Source organism: Hyperoodon ampullatus (genome assembly GCF_949752795.1).
Source record: "Hyperoodon ampullatus genome assembly, chromosome: 4".
In the NCBI taxonomy this organism is placed as follows: domain Eukaryota; kingdom Metazoa; phylum Chordata; class Mammalia; order Artiodactyla; family Ziphiidae; genus Hyperoodon; species Hyperoodon ampullatus.
The window spans coordinates 140,200,705-140,223,407 of record NC_136917.1 but is presented as its reverse complement, the minus strand read 5'-3'; the positions used below and the strand labels follow the sequence as shown (position 1 = coordinate 140,223,407).

The following is a 22,703-nucleotide window of genomic DNA, read 5'->3' as shown; positions in this document are numbered from 1 at the left end:
TCTTGAGGGAGGGCTGAGAGAGGAATAAAAACCAGCTATTTTTCCCCACCCCCACACACTCTCCATCCCCTTTGCTGGTTCCCTAGCCGGAAAGAGTTTCTCTTGGAGCTTTTTCTGTCTGCACCTGCTACCCAGTTACGTTACGGGAGTTGGGCTGTCCTCAAGCTGGGTTATGTGGGAGGAAAAATATAAAACCAGGAAACTTACTGCTGTTCTTTGAGTTTTGATTTCTCTCCCCAGTCTCTTTGCTTCTGTTTTTTCTTCGGAGTCCTTGTATATTTGCTTTATGTATTCTTTTCAGGATTTTTAGTTGTAATCAATGGACAAGATAGGGTGGCGTATGCGTTCTTCATCCTAGCTAGAACTCCCATCTGTAAAATAGGGATGGTTCTTGTCTTTAGCCGCTCATTAGAAACACCAGGGGAGCTTTTGCAAGTACTAATACCCATGCTTTTTCTCCAGATCAATTAAATCGGTCTTTGAGGGGTGAGATCCAAGCATCTGTATTTAAAAGTTCTCTAGGTCCTTGTTATTCAAGGTGTGGTCTGAGGATCCGTAATGCATGGGCATCACCTGTGAGCTTGTTAGAACTGTAGACTCTCAGGCTCCACCCTAGACCTACTGAATCAGAACAGAATCCTCAGATGATTCCTTTGTACAGCAAAGTTAGGGCAGCACTGCCCTAGGACAAGTCCAGTATGCAGCCAGTGTTGAGAACCACTGCCTTATAGGGTTTTGTAAAAGCAAATGTATGTAAAGAGAATTTAAATTGTAATATGCTCTATGAGTATAAACTGTCATTAGATGCAAGCTGAGCCGGCTCTCTCCCTGTTTTCTGGGTCCCTGGTGAGGTAAGTTACCTTTGATTAGGACTGCAAGTTCACCTTTGATTTAAGTCAAAATTGTTGTCCTTGAAGCCAATGGCACCCCAGCTCAGCTTTGTGACTTGGATTCACACCATATAAAATCTTCAGCAGGGCTTCCCTGGTGGCGCAGTGGTTGCGAGTCCGCCTGCCGATGCAGGCGACGCGGGTTCGTGCCCCGGTCTGGGAAGATCCCACATGCCGCGGAGCGGCTGGGCCCGTGAGCCATGGCCGCTGAGCCTGCGCGTCCGGAGCCTGTGCTCCGCAACGGGAGAGGCCACAGCAGTGAGAAGCCCGCATACCGCCAAAAAAAAAAAAAAAAATCTTCAGCAGACATTCACTCCCTTGTTCAGAACACAACAGCCTTCTCCTAACCTGAGCCTCCAATTTTCCAAATCCATTCTTTTTTTTTTTTAGGGAATTTTGCCTTTTTAAAAAAAAATTTTATTTGTTTATTTATTTATGGCTGTGTTGGCTCTTTGTTTCTGTGCGAGGGCTTTCTCTAATTGCGGCAAGTGGGGGCCACTCTTCATCGCGGTGCGCGGGCCTCTCACTATCGCAGCCTCTCTTGTTGCGGAGCACGGGCTCCAGACGTGTAGGCTCAGTAATTGTGGCTCACGGGGCTAGTTGCTCCGCGGCATGTGGGATCTTCCCAAACCAGGGCTCGAACCCGTGTCCCCTGCATTGGCAGGCAGATTCTCAACCACTGCGCCAACAGGGAAGCCCCAAATCCATTCTTTACTTCTCCTGAAACCACAGATCCATAAGCACCTAGTTTCTCTCAAACAGCAACTCTACCATCGCGTCCAAAATCTTAGCCCCTAATATCAAGGACAAAACATCCAAGCACATATTCATACATCCTATTTGAGTAGGAGTTTTCCACCAATTGAGGAATTCTGTAAGACTGGAGAAATTCCAGAATGCCCACCCCCCACTTTTGCCTCTTCCTAAGGGGAAAAATGACTCAGGTTAAGTGTTTATATTAACATTTTTCTTAGATACTTCCTTAGAAAAATTGTATATTATGAAAGGAGTAAGGAATTGAGAAAATGGGCTGAAATTTGAAAGTTACTAAACTAGTCCTGATAGAGTTATAAGTTTGGTTCCTGTTAGCTAATTAGATCAGTGGCTTATTCCTAGGACCAGTGTTGGACCGGCCACATAAAAAGCACTTAGGGGGCTTCCCTGGTGGCGCAGTGGTTGAGAGTCTGCCTGCCGATGCAGGGGACAGGGGTTCGTGCCCCGGTCCAGGAAGACCCCACATGCCGCGGAGCGGCTGGGCCCGTGAGCCATGGCTGCTGAGCCTGCGCGTCTGGAGCCTGTGCTCCGCAACGGGAGAGTCCACAACAGTGAGAGGCCGCGTACCGCAAAAAAAAAAAAAAAAAAAAAAGAAGCACTTAGGGTGGGCTTCCCTGGTGGCTCAGCGGTTAAGAATCCGCCTGCCAGTGCAGGAGACAAGTGATCGATCCCTGATCTGGGAAGATCCCCAGTGCCGCAGAGCAACTAAGCCTGTGCGCTACAACTACTGAGCCTGCGCTCTAGAGCCCGCCGCGAGCCACAACTACTGAGCCCATGCGCCTAGAGCCTGTGCTCTGCAACAAGAGAAGCCACTGCAATGAGAAGCCCGTGCACTGCCACGGAGAGTAGCCCCCGCCCGCTGCAATTAGAGAAAGCCTGTGCGCAGCAATGAAGACCCAGCGCAGCCAAAAATAAAACAAACAAATAAATAAATTTATTTTAAAAAGAAGCACTTAGGGTGCTTATAAAAAACAGTTCCCTATCCCAGTTTTAATTCTGGAGATCAGGGACCCAGGCTTAAGTCTACAGGTGATTCTGATTAACCAAGATTGGGAACTAAGTCCACAAATTCTTGGAGGCCAGTTGCTCCTTGAAATTACTAATTTTTAGAGTTTTCTATGGTAATCCACTGTGTGTATTACATAATACTCCCATTGGGGTCTGGGGCAATATCCTATAACCAAATAATAATCCAGTGTATTATTAGTAAGCAGCATAGCTTATTAATATTTAAGTGGGATAAAGATTATAAATAGCCTCATGTCAGTTCAGATCAAATTTTGCTGCCAAATTTATGGGAAAACTTCTGGTTTTAAGAGATTTGGGGGACTTTGGAAATATGAGTAAAAGATTACAGTCCTGTAGTGAATGAGACATGGGTATTCAAACTCTTCCAAGCAGGAATGTTTCATACCATCATCCTATTTAAAAATCTTTATCATGCACTTTGGAGTCAAGCCATCTGGGTTTGATTCTAGTATTATCACTTAATAACTATGTGACTTTCACAAGTTACTTAACTTCTCTGTGCCTCAATTTCCTCATCCGTAAAATGGGGATTATAATAGTACTTCATAGGGTTGTCAGGAGGATTAAGTCAGTTGATGATTTGCAAAGTGTTTAGAGTCCTGCCTGATATGTATAGTAGGCATACATATGTGTGTTTGATTAAAAATCAAAATCTCATTCTGCTTCAGGAAAAATTTACACATTGTTTTTAGGAAAGATTTCTGTTGCACTTTTAAATGTTTGGTCAAAACAACTTAAAAAAAAAACCCAGCGGGTTTCCCTGGTGGCGCAGTGGGTGAGAGTCCACCTGCCGATGCAGGGGACACGGGTTCGTGCCCCAGTCCAGGAAGATCCCACATGCCGCAGAGCGGCTGGGCCCGTGAGCCATGGCCGCTGAGCCTGCGCGTCCGGAGCCTGTGCTTCGCAACGGGAGAGGCCACAACAGTGAGAGGCCCGTGTACTGCAAAAAAAAGAAAAAAAAAAAAACCCAGCAAAATCTAGTTGTCTGTTCCTCAGGCTACTCTCATATAATAAAGAACATGGTTAAAAGACAACCAGGAGAAAAAAGATTAGGGGACCCAATAAATTAGCCATTAATGAATCCAGTTATTTTTAGTTTGCTTATTTGGTAGCATGTAATTTGGTCATATTACATTATATTTTATGGTGCTTCTCAATATTCAGATTGTTTTCAGGCATTTTGAAGATGAGTTTTCTGAGGCTCAGAGGTTCTGACTTGCCCCAGATTGCACAGGTTATGGAGAGACTGAACTGAAACTTGAAAGTTGTCTTTCTGAACGATATTTTTTCCTAACACAAATAGAAGATGGTGGATATTCCACCAGTATTCTTACTGTTGTCCTGAAGGCCACATTCAGGTGTATAAAGTACATGGGAAGAACATAAAAATATTTTTTCTTTTCCTATTTTTTTTTCTTTTTTGGCCACCCGGAGCAGCTTGTGGAATCTTAGTTCCCCAACCAGGGATTGAACCAGTGCCCTTGGCAGTGAAAGGGTGGGGTCCTAACCACTGGACTGCCAGGAAATTCCTGTTTTGTGTTTGTAATTGTGCATATTGTGTGCAGCTTGGTCTTGGGCATTTCTTAGCATAAAAAAAAATCTATAAAAACAAGTTTTCTCTTTGTTCCTGTCAGTAGCTTTTCATAGCCTTGCATTAGCAGACTGAAACAATATTATATAGCTTTGAAGAGCACAAAGAGGTAGAGTATCATTTGGGGCCAAAATTTAAACAGAAACTTGCAAAGAAAGCTTGGAATTGTGGAAGCTTAATTCTGAAAGTGACTTTAGCCTTTATCCATTTATACCTACTTTATGTGCCTGCATTTTAGGAAGCATTGTGTTAGATACTGTGAGGTGGGTGTAGAGGCAGATTTCCATGAAGTAGCTTACAGTCAGGAGTTGTCCATGAATTCTAACTATAAGACCAGGTACAGAGTTCAGCCTGAGGGAGCTATTAAAGAGGTTCATTAAAGATGTGGCATTAAAATTGGTCCTTCAAGGGTGGTAGGATTTGTCGAGGTAAGGTGATTAAGCATTCAGGATGGAGGGTGTTAAGGAAGGCAAGGAAATTCTTAGAAAGTGAAGGGTTTGTTTGAGGATCAGTATATAGTGTGGGCTTGATATAGTTTAAAATTTGGAAGGAAAAATAGTGGTAAGTAGAAAAATAATGTGAAGGACCTTGAAATAAAGGCAGAGTGGTACTGAACTTTATTTACTAAGCTTTTGAAAGCTCTTGATGATTTTGGAGCTGAGTTGACACAGAGCTCCCTGGCAGGCAACATAGCATGTCTGATGTAATAGCCCATTCGTGTATTTGAGTGATAGATTTTACTGTTCTGAAAGAGCCTTAGGAAGTCTTTGGGAAAGATCTTAAAGTAGTTCGCTAGTTAGCGCTGAACTTGGCTACAAAATTATTATACTGTAAATGAGAATTCTGCCAGGAAATTATCTTCCAAAATGACAAATACTAATCATTTTCCAAACACTGGGCTTATGTTTTTTTCTTTAATAAATGTTATAAGATTTGAATCAATGTGAATACATGTTAATGCATGTCTTTTTTTTTTTACAGGTGTTAGTAAAATGGCCTTTCGTCATTTGATTGAGTTCACGTATACAGCAAAATTAATGATACAAGGAGAAGAAGAAGCCAACGATGTATGGAAAGCAGCAGAGTTTCTACAAATGCTTGAAGCTATCAAAGCCCTTGAAGTCAGGTAATTACTTATTTCCTTAATGGGGAACAAATAGTTATATTCAGTCATGTTCACCCTGACTGTCAGTCAAGAATTTATTATGTCATGCCATAAGGAACTGATTTCCTTAGTGAGGCAGAGATAGTTATAGTCAGTCATGTTCACCCTGTTAGTCAAGAATGTATTGTATGTATCATGCCGTAAAGAACTGATGTTTTGAAATTAAGAATGTGTATTTAAGGATCTATAAAGTTCTACTGGTTATGATTGTTCTTTCCCTCACGCTTGATTTCTTGTCCTTATGTAAAAACTGCTATTATTAACTCAAGTAGCATCTTTTGTTTCTAATAAAATAAGGAGGACTAGGCATCTTTTTAGGAGTTCTCTGGGTTCCTATAAACTATTCTGTGGATTCAAGTTGTTAATTGTACCAAGACTTACTCTAAAAACGGTTTGGCTTACAAAGGTTAACATGGTACTGTTTAAAAATAAGTGAGGAGGGGCTTCCCTGGTGGCGCAGTGGTTGAGAGTTCGCCTGCCGATGCAGGGGACACGGGTTCATGCCCCGGTCCGGGAAGATCCCACATGCCGCGGAGCGGCTGGGCCCGTGAGCCATGGCCGCTGGGCCTGCGTGTCCGGAGCCTGTGCTCCGCAACGGGAGAGGCCATAACAGTGAGAGGCCCGTGTACCGCAAAAAAAAAATAAATAAATAAGTGAGGAAATCGGTGAAGATATAAGAAACAGGCCAGGTGGAAGTGATAATCAGTGAAAGGTGATGGCCAAAATGCATGCTGTTTAAGTCTGTACACTTGCTAGATGGGCTGAGTCTAGCCCTGAGTTCTGAAGTACCTAGTGCAAAGAAAAAGGGGAAAAAAACACCTCAGTTACATTATTTATAATAAGATGAGAACAAATCAGTTGCTTAGGAGCCATTCTTGGTATTAAAACACACAGTTTCTCATAGGAAGTTATTAGGAAAACATTAAGTGATATAATGAATAAAGACCTCAGCATCTTACATAATGAATAGGGGCATGGTAGTGTCTAAGAACAAGGGCTCTGGAGTCAGACTGCCTCGGTCTGCTGTCAGCTGCTCAGTTGCCTTATCTGTCAAATGGGGATAAAAATGGTACTTTCTACATAGGATTATTTGTGAGGGCTGAATGAATGAATGTAAAGTGGTTAGCATGGAGTCTGGCACGGGGGTTGTTATCTCCTGGCTTTGTTTCTTGTGACCCTCAATATAGGTCATTGGTATAACACTAATGTGCAGTTTGGTAAAATCAGTTTCACATGGGACAGAATGATCTAGTCTGACTCACTGATGTGGTTCAGTCAAAAGATATAACTTGGAATAACTAAGAAATAATTGAACTGTAGTCATCCAAAAATACTATTTCTCCTAATGAGCTTTTAATTAGTTTGGTGACAGAGTTCAAGATTAGACTTTTCTGACAAGAGCATGGTGTGTATATTTTCTCTGATGGCTACTGCTTGGCACATAGTAGGTGTGCAGTTAACATTTATGAATGGATGGATGGGTGCATGCCCATTAAAACCAAGCCAGTATTCTCCTGCAGAGACACGGATAGCAAAATAGAGGTGTGTTGAGGATATATACCTGATTAGGTCATACCTTCTCAATATGGAGGTAGGCTAGGGGAATATATATGCATGGGGCAACATCAGATTTGTGGTTAGATCCTGTATGAGAACTTTTTGAAAACATGTTCTGTGTGGTCCCTTTGCTGCTCATGGTAGCGAGTAGCATCTTACTACAGGGAAAGTCCTGAGTAACAGAACATTGGAATATATTCTGTGACAACGGCCCAGGTTGGATTTGGTAGGCATTTAATTGAGTTCATGTGTCTAGTCATTGGGTAAGAACAGCTGGGTACAGCTGTTTTACTAGGCCTATTTAGAACCTTTTAGAAGGTTTATTATTATAAGACTGGGATCCTTATAATAATTATAACCGTCAGCGCTTTACAATATAAATATAGTAGCACGTTGAATTGTTTCATGAACCAGTTAGGCATGCAGTATACTCTGAAGAATTCTTCAGAAAGATAGCAGTATTACATATTGGCTGTTTATAATTGGCTGTGTATAATGTTATACAATTTAGGAATAAAAATTACATAATGTAGTTGTGTTTAAATCAACTGGTGAAGGCAACTATATTGAGTAGACTATTGTATAACTGTTTTGCAGGTACGGAAGGTGAATAAGGCTCTTCTCACATTTGCAATATGCAAGTATTTTTGGAATATAGTGTACACTTTTTGAATGGCACTGAAAAAAAATACTAGGACCTTATTTTGCTGAAATTGCATCATTGTTTATTTAAAACTGTAGGAGAAGGTTCCTGTTATTTGTTAGGAAGAAACATTTGCCTTACAGATTTTTTCCTCCCCAGCCTTTTAAGATGTAATTTACATATAATACAATTCACCCATTTTAATGTAGAGTTTGAATTTTGTTAATTGTACACAGTGGTGTAACCACCACCACAATCAAGACATAAAAACATTCCCATCACCCTAAGTTTTCTTATGACCCTGCAGTCGACCCTGATCCCCAGCCCCAGGCAACCAGTGATCTGATTTTTATAACTGTGGCTTTATCTTATTTAGAATGTCATATAAATGGATTCCTAAGGCGTGTAGTCTTTCATCTTTGACTTTCTTCACTTAGTGTCATGTTTTAGAGGTTTGTCCATGTTGTTGTGGGTTCCTTTTTATTGCCTTTTATTATTCCATTGTATGGATATACGGTCTGTTATGGACATTTAGGTTGTTTCCAGTTTTTGACTGTTACAGGTAAAGTAGCTACGAATGTTTGTGTGTAGGTCTTTGGACATATGGTTTTATTTCTCTCAGTAAATACCTAGTATTGGAATAGCTGGGTTGTATGGTAGATGTATTTAATTTTTTTTTTAAGAAACTGCCAAACTGTTTTCCAAAGTGATACATTCCAACTTGCAGTGTATGAGAGTTGCAACTGCTCCACAGCCTTGCTAATACTTGGTATGATCATACTTTTTCGTTTTAGCCAAGTTGGTAGGTATATAGTGGTTTTAATTTGCATTTCCCTAATGACTAATGATGTTGAGCATTTTTTCATGTGCTTTTTTGCCATCTGTTTATCTTTTTTGGTGAAGTATCCTTTGCCCATTTTTAAAATTGGGATATTGTCAAGAACTGACAGGTGGAAGACTTTATCCTATTTGCAAGCTAATAAGTTGGCCTGCCACATTTTTATGGATGCTGGCAGAAAACATGAAACTCATGAGTCAGAAAGGACTTTATTTCTCTCACAGCATATGGAGCAGCATGAGTTTCATGTTCATATCAACATGAAGCTCATGATGCCGCCCCCCCGGCCCCGCCCAGAGTCCAGTGGGGAATGATGCAGTGGCCTCGCTGTGTACCGTGCTCACAGTGGTTTACATCACAGTTGAGGAACTCTGGGCTTTAGGAAACCCAAATCTTTTATAATGAGCTGTAAGCAAACCTGCCCAGCTTTTGCCCCAGAGGGGCTGTTATCTTTATTTTTCTGTATAATAAACGAACCTGCCCTCCATTCTGGTGGAAGACAGGCTCTATTTTCTAAGGCAATTTGCTGTACAGACAACCTTGAAAAGATAGAACAAAAGACTGCCAGTGTGTTTGTGTATAAGATATGCAGAAACATGAGGGATCCATGGAGAGTTTTCTTCTACACTGTTTTAGCTTCTGGTGAATTTTCCCACGAGCACACTACTCCGTGACCACGCTGATTGATCTGACAAATAGGGGACTGGGACCTAATCCATTCAGTTTTCCTTACACTGGATTTAATTAAGACAGCTATCAGTAGCACTCCAAGTAGCAGGATGTGGCCACCCTGCAGTGCTAAGCTTAAGCATGCACGTACCCCCACTAAGGTCCTACACTCAACCAACTGAACAAATCCCTAGAAAGCCAGGTGGCTTTCTCCTTTAGTTTGTGTATTGACTTTTCCACTTAGCCCTAAGCATTAATCTAAGTATAGCAAGATGTTTTAGCCATTGCACAGTCTGAGCATTGGTCCACAGGGAGGAAGTCTAGGGCAAGTTTAGCCTCTGTAATAACCCTGGCCAGTGATTTGAGGCTGACATGAATACCTTCCAGAGCCCAAGTGGTGTCATTGATCACATTGTCTTGAGTCAGGCACAAATTTTCTACCACCTTTTTATTTGGATGACTCCCATTGTAGAGAAAACTGCCCGTAGGGCTTGCATAAATAAGTCAGTTATTCCTCCAGGACGCTCCCCCAAGTAACCAAGGGTTACTTTTCTTCTTTTGGCCGCTCAGGCGGCATGTGGGATCTTAGCTCCCTGACCAGGGATTGAACCCGCGCCCCCTGCATTGGAAGTGTGGAGTCTTAATCACTGGACTGCCAGGAAAGTCCCAAGGGTAGCCTCATTTTGGAGAGACCTCCATGGCCATCTGAGAACTAAAGTGATCTACTAGTGGTGTTTCCCTAAACACTGGATGGTCCCTTCTTCCCACCTCAGAGTTGCAAGGCATATTTTTGGGAGGGAAGGAAGTTAGTACTTGGCTTCCATACAGGAAGTATAGTTGTTTGTGCCCCCAAAGGGGGACCTTCATCAGTCAGGGGCACAGGTTGACATTGTCACCAACATTGTCTCCCTCTTTCCCAGCTCAGAATGATTGGGTCTAGGCCTTGTTTTTGGACTGAATGTCTGAGGGCAGCCAGTTCGGTCTGTTCTGTTTATCCTGAGCACCTGGATGCCAGCTGAATGGCAGTCAGCCACCTCGCGAACTGAGCCTCAGCTTTGGGAATGGTAGTGGGCCAACATCTCGTGTTTTGCATGGGGCATGCAGGACGCTTGACCATCCCCTGCTGTTTGCAAAATACTTCTCGGTAAAGTTAAGGGAGATGGTGATCCAGTTGTCAGAGCCCTCTGGCGTGGGATGGCAGATCCAGCACGTTTCAGCAGTTGGGGAGAGCTGCATGAGAGCCTCTTCCTAGCTGAGGAAGGCTCTAAGAGCGGTTCTGAAGAACAAAGGTTTTTAATGTCCCTTCTTCCCCCATACCTCCTGGAGTCTAAGAGGTTCTCTCTCCAGGTTCCAGGGTGGTGGTTCTCCCTCCGCCTCCACAAAATCAGTGTATCCCATTCTAGTAGCTGTAACTTAATCCCTTTTCCAGTCATCTCTTCCCCTTACCCAGACCTTTCGTCTGGAATGGTCAGGGACAAGAATATTTTATAAAACTTAAGAGACCCGTTATGTCTCCCACTTTGGCTCACAAGGGCCAATCTGATTGTACTTGGCAAGCAGTATATTCAACTAAGTGGTCATTATTCTTAGGATCTAAGATGATGTCCATTCAATAAGAGAATCCAGATGGCTGAACTTGAACTAGGTTTGAATCTGCTAGGCCCACTTTTGACCAGGCTGTCACCTGGAAGTGGTACCAACCAGGCCGTCCCAGGGTTGCCATTAGGCAGAAGGAAAAAGATTGTGTCTGAGAATGGTCGGGACAGATCCTGAACTTCCATTTAGGTTTATGTAACTTCCCACCCCATTAGGCTTGATCATTACCCAGGAGGCAGCTAAAAACAGATCCTTTTCCTGGGAGAGCTGAGTTTGATGACCAAACTGCCTTACTAGGACCTTTGGACAAGGAGGAAGTGAGGGAAGTAGAGTCTGAAATCTTTTTGAGTCAGTAATTGAGGAAACTATTGTAATCCTCTACAATATCAGTATCTGTGGATGGCAGGGAGCTTGAAAGTTTTAACAATACCTTGACTAACAGCCAATTGAATAGCTTTTGGTGCATCATTATCAGACTGCAGATGGTCCAGAAAGCTAAACATATGACACAGCTTAGTTTCAAGAGCCATCTGGTGTGGCCAGAACCAACTGCTCAGACTGGAACAGCAACAGTGTAACCTGAAAAAGTGTCAGTAGTTGTGAGGCATCAGGGATAGCCCTGAGATGGGGTGAAAGGTCTAGTGTAGTCAGCCTGCCAGGAACAGTTGGACACAATGCCCTGTATGATTTGGCCTCATTCACCATGAAACAAACAGGCCAACTTTGGCAGGTGTCACAAGTCTGACATGCGGTAGCAACTTCTCCATCAGAAGCATAGGGTCTTTGAATTTCTGCTCAGTCTCTGATGGTGGATGTGTCACCATGTTCAGAATAATGTTGGGCCTAGGTGGCAGTGATGGAAGTCTGGGCAGTGTAGGTTGATAAGCAACTTGATTCCAGTTGGTATCAGAGAACAGGCTTTTACCATGAGCATCTAATCAGTTATCCAGAGAGTTGAAACAATAGCTGCTCTTCGTTGCCACAGTTGTGGAAAGATGGGTGTCTAATCTGCCAAGACTTGCAGGTCTCCCAGGCAGCTTGGCCATTGCAACAGCCCAAGAGTCAGTAAAAATACAACAAGGCTCATAGTGGAGAGTGTTGTCCAGAGCGACAAAGACAGCCTTGAGTTCTGCCTTCTGAGCAGAGCAGCCATGTCCACTTTTGGTTTTGCAAAGTTGGTGTTAAGGCTGAGCATCCGCAGCAGCCCAGTGAATACCATCAGCCTTCAGCTTAGCCAAACCATTAGTGAATCAAAGACCCCATCGATCTAGTGGCTTTCTTTGGGCAGCAGCGTGGGGGAGCCACCACTTTCTCACGTAAAGCCGAGAGACCAACTGCTTTCTTGACTGTCACTATTTCTTTATGACCAGTGAGACTTGTTGGGCACATCTTACCTTGCTAGTCATGAAGTCTTAGTTAACACACTCCCAAACGGCAGTATCAGGCTAGAGAGCCTCAAAGTTTCCATGGATCAGGCATCACTTTTAACAAGAGTCCAGTAGCAAGCTAATCCTTTCTTGTCAAAGGGAGTGTACCTTGTAGCCATGTCAGGGAATTGGCAAGTCCAAAATCCAGGGAATACCTTGGGGTGGAGATGACCTCCCGTTGCCAGAAGCTCTAATCTGCAAAAAGCGTCAGTCTCAGAGACTTACAGCTCAAAGAGGTCGTTAGGGTTTTGGGGCCCGAAGGTAGAGATTGTGCCACAGCTTGGTGGAAACTTCCAATGCAGCCTGTTGGTTGGAGCCCCACTTAAAAGACGCTGTTTTGCAGATTGACTGATATAACGAAGAAAGTAGAATGCGCAGGTGAGGCACATATTGTCTCTAGTACCTAAAAAGTACAGTAAGATGCTGGGCTTCATTTTTGGTGGGAAGAGGGAGGAGGTGAAAAAACAGGTTTTCTTTTACTGCTGCAGGGGATTGAGTGTTGTGAATCTGCCTGTCTAGTCCCAAGAAACTCTACCTGGTGAGCAGTCCTCTGAATTTTGTTGGGATTTATCAGCAACCTCTGCTGGTAGAGGTGTCATAACACTACGGTCAGGGCCTTTGAGACTGAGACTTCTGGCTTGCCAGTCAGTAGGATATCAACAGTATAGTACAAATTTTAGATATCAAAAGATAAGACACTTGTGCTGAATTCTGACCCAGCTACTGGTGGCTAACGTAGGGGAGTTTGTTCCAGTAGCTCTTCTCTACATCTGGCTCTTCTCAATTGGGTTGTTCCGTCTCTGGTACTTATGGGATGAGAAGTGGTAAATGCACGTGCCATACCAATCCCTGCTGTGCATTCAGATGTCAAAGCAACAACAGTATGTAGAATCAGGCCCACCCACAGGGTCAGGACAGCCTCCCTTTCCTGCTGTGATCCTTGCCCAAGCCCCATCAGTTGCATGTAAGTGCCTCCTCTCTGTGGAACCAGGTGGGATGGTGAGTTGGACACCTGCTGGATAAAACAGAGCCATGGAAGTTTGAGCCTCTCCCATTCTTGAGTTTTCCTCAGCATACTTGGATGCATACACGGTGTCTTCACTGTTTACCCTTGGGAACAAGGAGACCTTGGCTCCAACCCTAATTATCTTTCTCCAAGCCGGTGAGGTCAAGTTAGAGGCAACGGGAAGGTAGAAGGAGGGGAAGTGGTGTGGAGGGAGAAAGTGATTCTCTGCCAGTGCGCAAGGCACATTTTGGTTTCAAGCAGCACTGGAGCTGCATGTGGCTCAGCCAAACAAACCTCCAGTGTTTTCAGCCCACTCAAAGCCCTCTATCAGGCAGCAAAGTCATCACTACTGACACTGTCAGTGTCAGTTTGGGGGACCCCTTGATTCAGTAGCCCCATCCACATTGATTTCTAGTTGGGGCCATGTGGTTTATGCCTTTTAGCTGACTCAGACTTGACTTCTGCAGTGGTGGTTTTTTTTCAAGAGTGTAGCTTAATCTTGGACATTTGCTGCCTCACTGTCATGATAACATCTCTTACACTTGTTCCTGGTCTAACATAACAGGGGGCTTTTCAGCAGGCCTGACCAAAGAATTTTATATTACTTTGGATCCTTTTTTCATTCCCCAGTGACTCATCTTCATCAGCATTATAAACCCAGTTGAGCAGGAAGACTCTTAACTAGTCAATGCCTCATCGTAGGAATTTGCTTCAGAGAAGTCTCTCCAAGAGCATCCACAGCACCCTTATGGCAGCCAGGACCCACTGCAAAAAAACTCAAACCTTTTACAATCATCTCCAAATAGATCTCAGGTGGACATGACAAACTGCAGGAGGAGCTGAGCCCTGAGATGGCCCGGGTGTTGCAATTCTTCCTTGCTCTACAAGCATTATGTTGCCCCCTCATCTCCCATGTGGACCAGCCAAAGTTCTAATGACTCAACTGGTTTCTGCTCGTAGCAGTTGTGAATTTCCCTCCTGGCACACTTGGTTTAGGTACATGTGACAGTAACTTGTCTGTAAAGGGGCAGAACCTTCTGTCTCCACCCTCCTACTCCCTTTGAATCTTAGTGTTAATTGTTACTGTGGGCAGACTTCAGGCTGACCACCCAATTGGCAGGGAAGTCCTCCGCTGCCTCCCCCACCCCTAGCAAGTTTGCAGCAACTGGGACACCATTCCAGTTGAGTACTGCCCAGTACTCATCCTGTAACCACCTTCTCAGTTTTTCCTCATTAATAGGTGTTTTCGTTTCCTGGGGCTACCATAACAAAGTACCATGAACTGCATGTCTTAAAACAACACGAATGTATTCTCTCACAGTTTTTGAGGCTAGAAGTCCTAAATCAAAGTGTTGGTAGGTCCATGTTCCCTCAAAAGCCTCTAGGGGAGAATCCTTCCTTGCCCTTTCTAGTTTCTGGTAGCCCCAGGTGTTCCTTGGCTTGTGGCAGCATACCTCCAATCTCTACCTGTATCTTCACATTGCCGTCTTCCTTCAGTGTTTTCATATGGCCTTCTCTTCTTTGGGTCCACATGTCCCTCTTATAAAGACTTAGTTAGAGTAGGGCCTGCTCTGGTGACCTCAGCTTAACTTGATTGCATCTGCGAAGACAATTCTAAATAAGGTCGCATTCCCAGATATCAGGGGTCAGGACTTCATCATATCTTTTAGGGGCACACAGTTGAACTCAGAGCAATAGGCAAATAAGTAGAGGACCATTTATTGCCCAGTTGACCATACAATTTGGTAAACAGGTTTACTGCCAGCTCTCGTAGACTTCCTCAAATTCCACTTGCTCTGTGAGGTTTCATCCTTCCTGTTCCAGAAAGCCTTGTCTTTTTCAGCACCCTGTTCTTGGTTGCCAAACTTTGGCAAGGTCGGTGAGGGATCTGAGTTTTTATCCTACTTGCAAGCCAAGAAATTATCCTGCCATGGTTTCATGGATGCTGATAGAAGATAACAGGACTCGTAGGTCAGAAAGAAGGACTTTATTATTCTCTGCACAGCAGGCAGCATGAGTTTTCTATTTGTGCCACTTTTCCCTTCCTCAAGTCCCACAGGGGTAACATAGAGTGGCCCAGGTGAATGCTCTGCATGTGGTCATTTTTCATCACAGCTGAAGGATCTCCAGCTTAGGAAACCAAAATCTTTTAGAATGGGCTGCAAACAAACCTGCCTGACCTTTATCCCACAGTGGGGGACATTATTATATTGGACAGTAAGTAAAGGTGTCCTCTTCTCCAGTGGGAGCCACTCTATCTTCCCAGGCTGTTGGCTCTTCAGCAAACAAACATCCTTGAAAACTAGTCCAGAGCCAAAGCTGTCAATTCACAAGATATGCAGAAACACAAGGGACTCATGGGGAATTGTCTCCCAACAGTTGTCTTAAGCCGTTGAGTTCATTGAATTGTACGAATTCTTTTTGTATTCTCTATATAAGACCTTCGACAGATATATGTTTACAAATATTTTCTCCTGGTCTATGGTGTGCCTTTCTGTTAACTGTGTATTTCAAAGGACCAAGTTTTTAATTTTGATGAAATCCATTTTATCAATGTTTGCTGAAAGTCTCTGCTTTCTGTGTGCTATTTAAGAAATCTTTCAATGTTGCAAAGATTTTTATCCTGTTTTCTTCTAGAAGTGTAATAGTTTTAGTTCATACATTTAAGTCTATGATCCATTTTTAATTTTTTTGTGTATAATAGGGTAAGGGTCAAGGTTTATTTTTACCATATAGATACCAGTTGTTCCAACACCACTGTTTTATATTTTCTCCATTAAATTACTTTGGAACCTTTTTTCAGAAGTCAGTTGACTATATATATATGTAGATCTATTTCTGGACTTTATTCTCTTCCATTAATCTCCATGTGTATCCTTTCACCAATATCACATTGTCTTAATTTTGTAGCTTTATAGTAAGTCTTGAAATCAGGTCGTATAAGTCTTACAGTCTTGTTTTCTGCCTTTCCATACAAATTTTATTATCAGCTTATCAATTCTTCCAAAAAGCCTGGTAGGATTTTGATTGATCTTATAGATTTTTTTAATCCATACATTGTGTATTTCAGGAACAAAGAAAACTCAGCTCCACTAGAGGAAACTACCACAGGAAAAAGTGAAGCAAAAAAAAGAAAGATTGCAGAAACTTCAAATGTTATCACTGAGTCATTGCCGTCTGCAGAATCTGAACCTGTTGAAATCGAGGTGGAGATTGCTGAAGGCACAATCGAAGTGGAAGATGAAGGCATTGAAACGTTAGAGGATGTGGCTACTGCCAGGCAGTCCATAAAGTATATTCAGAGCACAGGTTCCTCTGATGATTCCGCTCTGGCATTATTGGCAGATATCACCAGCAAGTACCGTCAGGGTGATAGAAAAGGGCAGATTAAAGATGAAGATGGCTGTGCCTCTGACCCCACAAGCAAACAGGTAGAAGGTATTGAAATTGTGGAACTTCAGCTGTCACATGTGAAGGACTTGTTCCATTGTGAGAAATGTAACCGTTCATTTAAATTGTTTTACCATTTTAAGGAACACATGAAATCACACTCCACTGAGAGTTTCAAGTGTGAAATATGCAATAAAAGGTATCTTCGGGAGAGCGCATGGAAACAGCACCTCAATTGTTACCACCTTGAAGAAGGTGGAGTCAGTAAGAAGCAAAGAACTGGGAAAAAAATTCACATATGTCAGTACTGTGAGAAACAGTTTGACCACTTTGGACATTTTAAAGAGCATCTTCGAAAGCATACAGGTAATTAGCAAATACTTTATGTTAAAAGTATAGATTTTCCACATTCACTTGAAGCTAAGTGTCTAAATCCTTTTTTCTTATTGTAATTAGCACCACAGGAACCACTTCCTGTGTTCCCTAATGTGCCGGCTGAGCACACAGTGTTTTTATAATATTAGTTGAAATATTTATGCTTTCAAAGCAAAATCAGTACTAACTTTGAAAGTAATTTTCATTCTTACATCTTGCCAATTTTTATTTTTATTTTATTTATTTATTTTTTAAGATGTTGGGGGTAGGAGTTTATTAATTAATTAATTTATTTTTGCTGTGTTGGGTCTTCGTCTCTGTGCGAGGGCTTTCTCTAGTTGTGGCAAGCGGGGGCCACTCTTCATCGCGGTGTGCGGGCCTATCACTATCGCGGCCTCTCTTGTTGTGGAGCACAGGCTCCAGACGCGCAGGCTCAGTAGTTGTGGCTCACGGGCCTAGTTGCTCCGCGGCATGTGGGATCCTCCCAGACCAGGGCTCGAACCCGTGTCCCCTGCATCGGCAGGCAGATTCTCAACCACTGCGCCACCAGGGAAGCCCCCAATTTTTATATTTTTTTAAAAAATACATAAAACAGTTGGTGATTCTTTATTAAGGGTTATAGATTATGAGATTTTAATTACAGTTGAAACTTCACTGTTAACTGTTTTTACTTGCCCTGCCTTATGTTAACACATTACATAGATGGGTACATTTGCAAACAATCCCAAATATGTTTATACCTTTGCATACATTTGGTTATCTGTTTTGACCTGGCAGATAGGAAGGCAGTATTTGTCCATCTCCTTCATCTCTCCAAGGGCAAACATGTCAGGACTGGTGCACAGCCAGGGAGATGAAAAGGGTAAGGTCTCTGTACTCTGCTAAGAGCCATCCCAGACGTGAGGGAGATGTCCAGGAAGTCTACCTTAGAACCTCTGGCCCTTATAGTTCTGCATCCATCCCTGGGCCTATTTTTCTCCCTGTCAGATTCCCTGTCCTTGGTCCCACACCCCAGGCTTTCTCTGCTAGGTCTCCTGTGCCATACCACAGGAGTTAACACCACGAATGACTTGGAATCTTGGGGAGTCCCTAAACCCACTGTGACAATGTGTGGGGAAAGCAGTTGCTGCAGAGTGCTAAGTGTCAGACTTCTGGACCTTTGTTCCCAAGTTCTTACTGTGTGAGATGGTTAAGGCTATTGAGACTGTTAATACAGTGAATACAATAGCGTTATCCCACACTATTCAGAACTTTCTCTTTGATGCTAGAGTTTGGAGAACTTTGGATGAAATTTTTTCATAGATCCCTTGCTGTCCAGAGTTGCTTGCTACATACTACTTGAAACTGAGAAAACAGATAGATTCAAATAGTGTGGATCCCTCACTATTCAAACCCTTGGTAGTAATACTCAGGAACTGGATAAATAAGTGAACAGCAAGGGAATCTCCTAATTTACTTAAAGTCTCACTATGAATTTAGAAGGCTTTAAGGTAACTAATTTGGGGTAACTAATAGGCATTCATGAAATCTTTGGGGGAAATGCTTTCTGGTTTTACAAACATTATATGTAAAGACCTGTTCTGTATTTGGAAACTGCCTAAAGGTATAGTTTTTAGTTCTTAAAAAACAAATAAGCACCTATGTTAATGGTCTTCTGATGAACATGTTTGTGGTAACTGTGCATTAGTTTTGCAAAAGCATTGGTGTACCTGCAGCACAACTTAGTAAATAAATGTTACTTGGTAACTAGCACATTTTGATAGGAGTTTCCAGTACCCCAACAGATAATCACTTTTATATTATTTCCTATCAGTGTGAAAGTAGAAACAATTGTCTCTTTCACCCAAAACATTACCTAGTGACTTACCTGTTTGAACGTAGGAAATGCAGACCATTTTGGAAGTTTTAAAATATACTTTCCAAGCCCTGCACATTATATTTTGGATTGAACAGAAAAGTTTAGAGCTAAATCACATTATGTTTTTTTTTAAATTTATTTATTTTATCCATTTTTGGCTGCGTTGGGTCTTTGTTGCTGCACATGGGCTTTCTCTAGTTGTGGCGAGCCGGGGCTACTCTTCGTTGCGGTGCGCAGGCTTCTCATTGCAGTGGCTTCTCTTGTTGCAGAGCAGGGGCTCTAGGCGCATGGGCTTCGGTAGTTGCAGCACACAGGCTCAGTAGTTGTGGCTTACAGGCTGTAGAGCGCAGGCTCAGTAGTTGTGGCGCACGGGCTTAGTTGTTCCGCGGCATGTGGCATCTTCCTGGACCAGGGCTTGAACCCGTGTCCCCTGCATTGGCAGGCGGATTTTTAACCACTGCACCACCAGGGAAGCCCCACATTAGGTTTATTTATTTATTTATTTATTTATTTTTGCGGTACGCAGGCCTTTCACTGCTGTGGCCTCTCCCATTGCGCAGCACAGGCTCCGGACGCACAGGCTCAGCAGCCATGGCTCACGGGCCCAGCCGCTCTGCGGCACGTGGGATCTTCCCGGACTGGGGCACGAACTCGTGTCCCCTGCATCGGCAGGCGGACTCTCAACCACTGTGCCACCAGGGAAGCCCCCCACATTATGTTTTATGTCTGTGTTTCCCTTCAGAATTATGTGAGATAACTTAAGTACCTTAGTTAAGTAGTTGTTACAAATTACAGAACCAGATGCCCTTTGAAGGAACAGTTCAGTATGTAAAGCAAACTGAACTTTTACTGTGTTTTTTAACCTCGATCAATTATTGTACTAGTAATTAGTGACAAGACAGTAGCATATGTGATCAGTGATTTAGTAAATTCAAGAGGAACATAAGTAAACAGGGTTTTAAAAATAAATTTATTTATTTATTTTAGGCTGTGTTGGGTCTTCGTTTCTGTGCGAGGGCTTTCTCTAGTTGGCGAGCGGGGGCCCCTCTTCATCGCGGTGCGCGGGCCTATCACTATTGCGGCCTCTCTTGTTGCGGAGCACAGGTTCCAGACGCGCAGGCTCAGTAGTTATGGCTCACGGGCCCAGTTGCTCCGCGGCATGTGGGATCTTCCCAGACCAGGGCTCGAACCCTTGTCCCCTGCATTGGCAGGCAGATTCTCAACCACTGCGCCACCAGGGAAGCCCCCAGTAAACAGTTTTTAATTGTGTTTGTGTTAATAAAGGGTGGATCATTTTTCACTTATAACAAACTAAGTAAGTGTAAAGATAAATGGTCCCGTTCCTGTTTCCTACTCTCAACATATACATAATACACCCCCCTCAATTTCATATTTTGCATACTTTCATTAGTTTAGTGCTTTGGTTTCTTGTATGTTCTTAAAGCATGCACAGTAATCCACGCTTGATTTGCAAAATTTTGGCTGTTACTTGTCCTGAATTACTTTGTTTCCATTTGGATAATAGTGATGATAATGCCAGCCTGCTAGGTCATGGAGATAAATTTTAGAGTCCCTGCCTTCAAGGAGTTCAAAGTTACGTTAGGGGAGACAAGCAGGCACAATCAGCTAAGTGCTGATAGAGGTAAGCACAGAGTCTTATGGGAATGCCTGCTTGTGCTGTTTATGATGAAGGAGACAAGGATGGCTTCCTAGAGGGTTTACCCTATGACTCCCAAAGGAAAAGGAGTTAGCCAGGAGATGAGCGTTCCAGACAAAAGAAATTAAGTGTACACAGACTTGGAGGAGAGATAAGTCACTCATTTGGAGTACTTGCTAGCAGGTTGTTATGACTGGAGGATTGGGTCCAAATGCCAGGAGATGCGGCTAAAGAGTTTGGAGGGCTGACCATGTGGCATGCACTTAGGCATCATGGACGATCTCCCAGTGGTTCAAGGACAAGAGAGAAAGTGATGGGACATGAGGCTAAGATCATGTAGTTATTTTCATTTAAGTGCTCTAAATGAGTTTGGATTTTTATCTTGAAAGACTCTGGGTCACTTTAAAGAAATTTAAGCCAGGGAGTTTTCTGATTAAATTTGTGCTTTAGAGAGAGAGAACTGGCAGGGTAGATTGGAGTGGGTGAAGCCTACTGGGTCTAATTCGAAGTCTGTTGGAGTAATCTAAACAAGGATGGGGGATTGAATAGAGGCAGTAATAGTGAAAAAGGGTTGGAGATAGAACATTAAGTAGGCAGAATCAACAGGGTTTGGTGATTGGTGAGATGTAGGGGTAAAAGAGAAGGTGACTCCCAGCTTTCTGATTTGGGTGGCTACATGATTGGAAGTTTATTAATTTAGAAAGAAAAATATAGAAGGGTAAGATTTGTGGGTGGGGGGAGAGAGCAGATATATTGACAGATACGCCTGTGGGACACCGCATGTGAAAGAATCCAAAGATGACCTGTAACCATGTTTTCAAATAATTGTTCCCTAGTTGCCCAGAGAGGTAGTGTGGAATTGTAGGAAAAAATCTGGGTCCGGAAACCATAATTAGATTCAGGCTCCAGGTTTTTTTGGTTTTTTGTTTTTTGGCCACACCGCGCAGCTCTCGGGATCTTAGTTCCCTGACCAGGGATTGAACCCTGGCCCTGGCAGTGAAATTGTCGAGTCCTAACCACTGGACCGCCAGGGAATTCCCAGGCTCCAGTTCTGACATTTGTCAGCTTGATGAACTTTATCTTTGGGCCTCTTTCCTTGTCTGTGTAAATAAGAATAATGATGCCTACTTTACAGGGTTGTGACAAATAAGAGAAAATGATAAAAGCACTTGGAAGACTGTACTTTCTGCACATCTAAAGTATAATTAATCTCTTACAATTCCTAGATTTTATTGGGCTTATTAAACTAATTTTTTAAATAGCAGAAGCTCAAATGATGTGCACTGAAAAGTGAATCTCTTTCCTACTTAAATAGATCTCCCCAGAAGCAGTTACTGACATCGTTTTCTTATTTATCCTTCCAGATACATTCTTTGCATTTTCAAGTAACCATAAACAGACACACACAGAAGTTTTGAAACAAACAGGAGCATGCAATACAATGTTACGCCATTTAATTTATCTTGAACTCTTTAATGGGTGAAACATTCATGAATCTACTTAATTTTTTTCATTGTGGCTGCGTGGTATTTCAGTGTTTGGGTATGCCATAATTTACTTAACCATCCCTGTTGATACACTTTTAGGTTGTTGCTAGTCTTTTACTATTACACACTGCACTGTAATAAACACACCTGTACATAATCTTTGTGTACCTGTTCAAATAACTTAATTTTTGACAGCAGAATTGCCAAGTCACAGAATATGTGCATTTTATATCTTGGCAAATATTATCAAATTGCCCTTTAAAGAGGTTATGACAATTTTTATCTGTAGGCTTCATTTATAGTGAAAAATTATACACTATTAAAACAAAACTATTCTAGTTAGCAGTATCTCCCAACATTTGGGGAGTTGTAAAGGAGTTTCTATACCAACAATAATTCTAAGCGATTAGGTCTTCTCTCTCAAATTAATTTTTTCATCTCATGAAAATTATATAAAAAATAAGCTATAATTGTTTTGTCAGGGATAAAACACAGCTCAGAGTTACTTGACTGTGTCTGTTCCACGTGCGTATGAGGGTCATGTCTAGGACCAGATCATCACTGAGGTTCCACCTCTGAAATCTTAGTCCTGTTCTCTACAAGCATCATCCCGTCTCTTGAATTCTCACCGCTTTCCTTACTTTGACTGTGGGAGTCTGCCTCATTCAGCCTTCCTGTCTTTCCATACCCCTTTCCACCTAGTTTACTGCCCCATTTCTGACGTTATCTTGTCCTCATTGTATATATCTTA

At 42.7% G+C, this 22,703-nt stretch overlaps 1 protein-coding gene across 2 annotated transcripts in view; it reads left to right on the top strand.

Moving 5' to 3' along the window:
* The window catches only part of ZNF131 (zinc finger protein 131), a gene marked incomplete at its 5' end in the record, with an annotated part of 31,687 nt that overhangs the window by 4,106 nt on the left and 4,878 nt on the right, over positions 1-22,703 (top strand). Inside the window, 3 exons of one of the 2 annotated variants that reach the window (XM_079702399.1) lie at positions 5,266-5,410; positions 16,256-16,616; positions 16,719-16,941. In XM_079702399.1, the coding sequence (XP_079558525.1) occupies positions 5,266-5,410; positions 16,256-16,616; positions 16,719-16,941 (729 nt within the window). Of the gene's footprint in view, positions 1-5,265; positions 5,411-16,255; positions 16,942-22,703 lie in introns of both variants that reach the window. The other variant, XM_079702398.1, reaches the window with a different exon arrangement.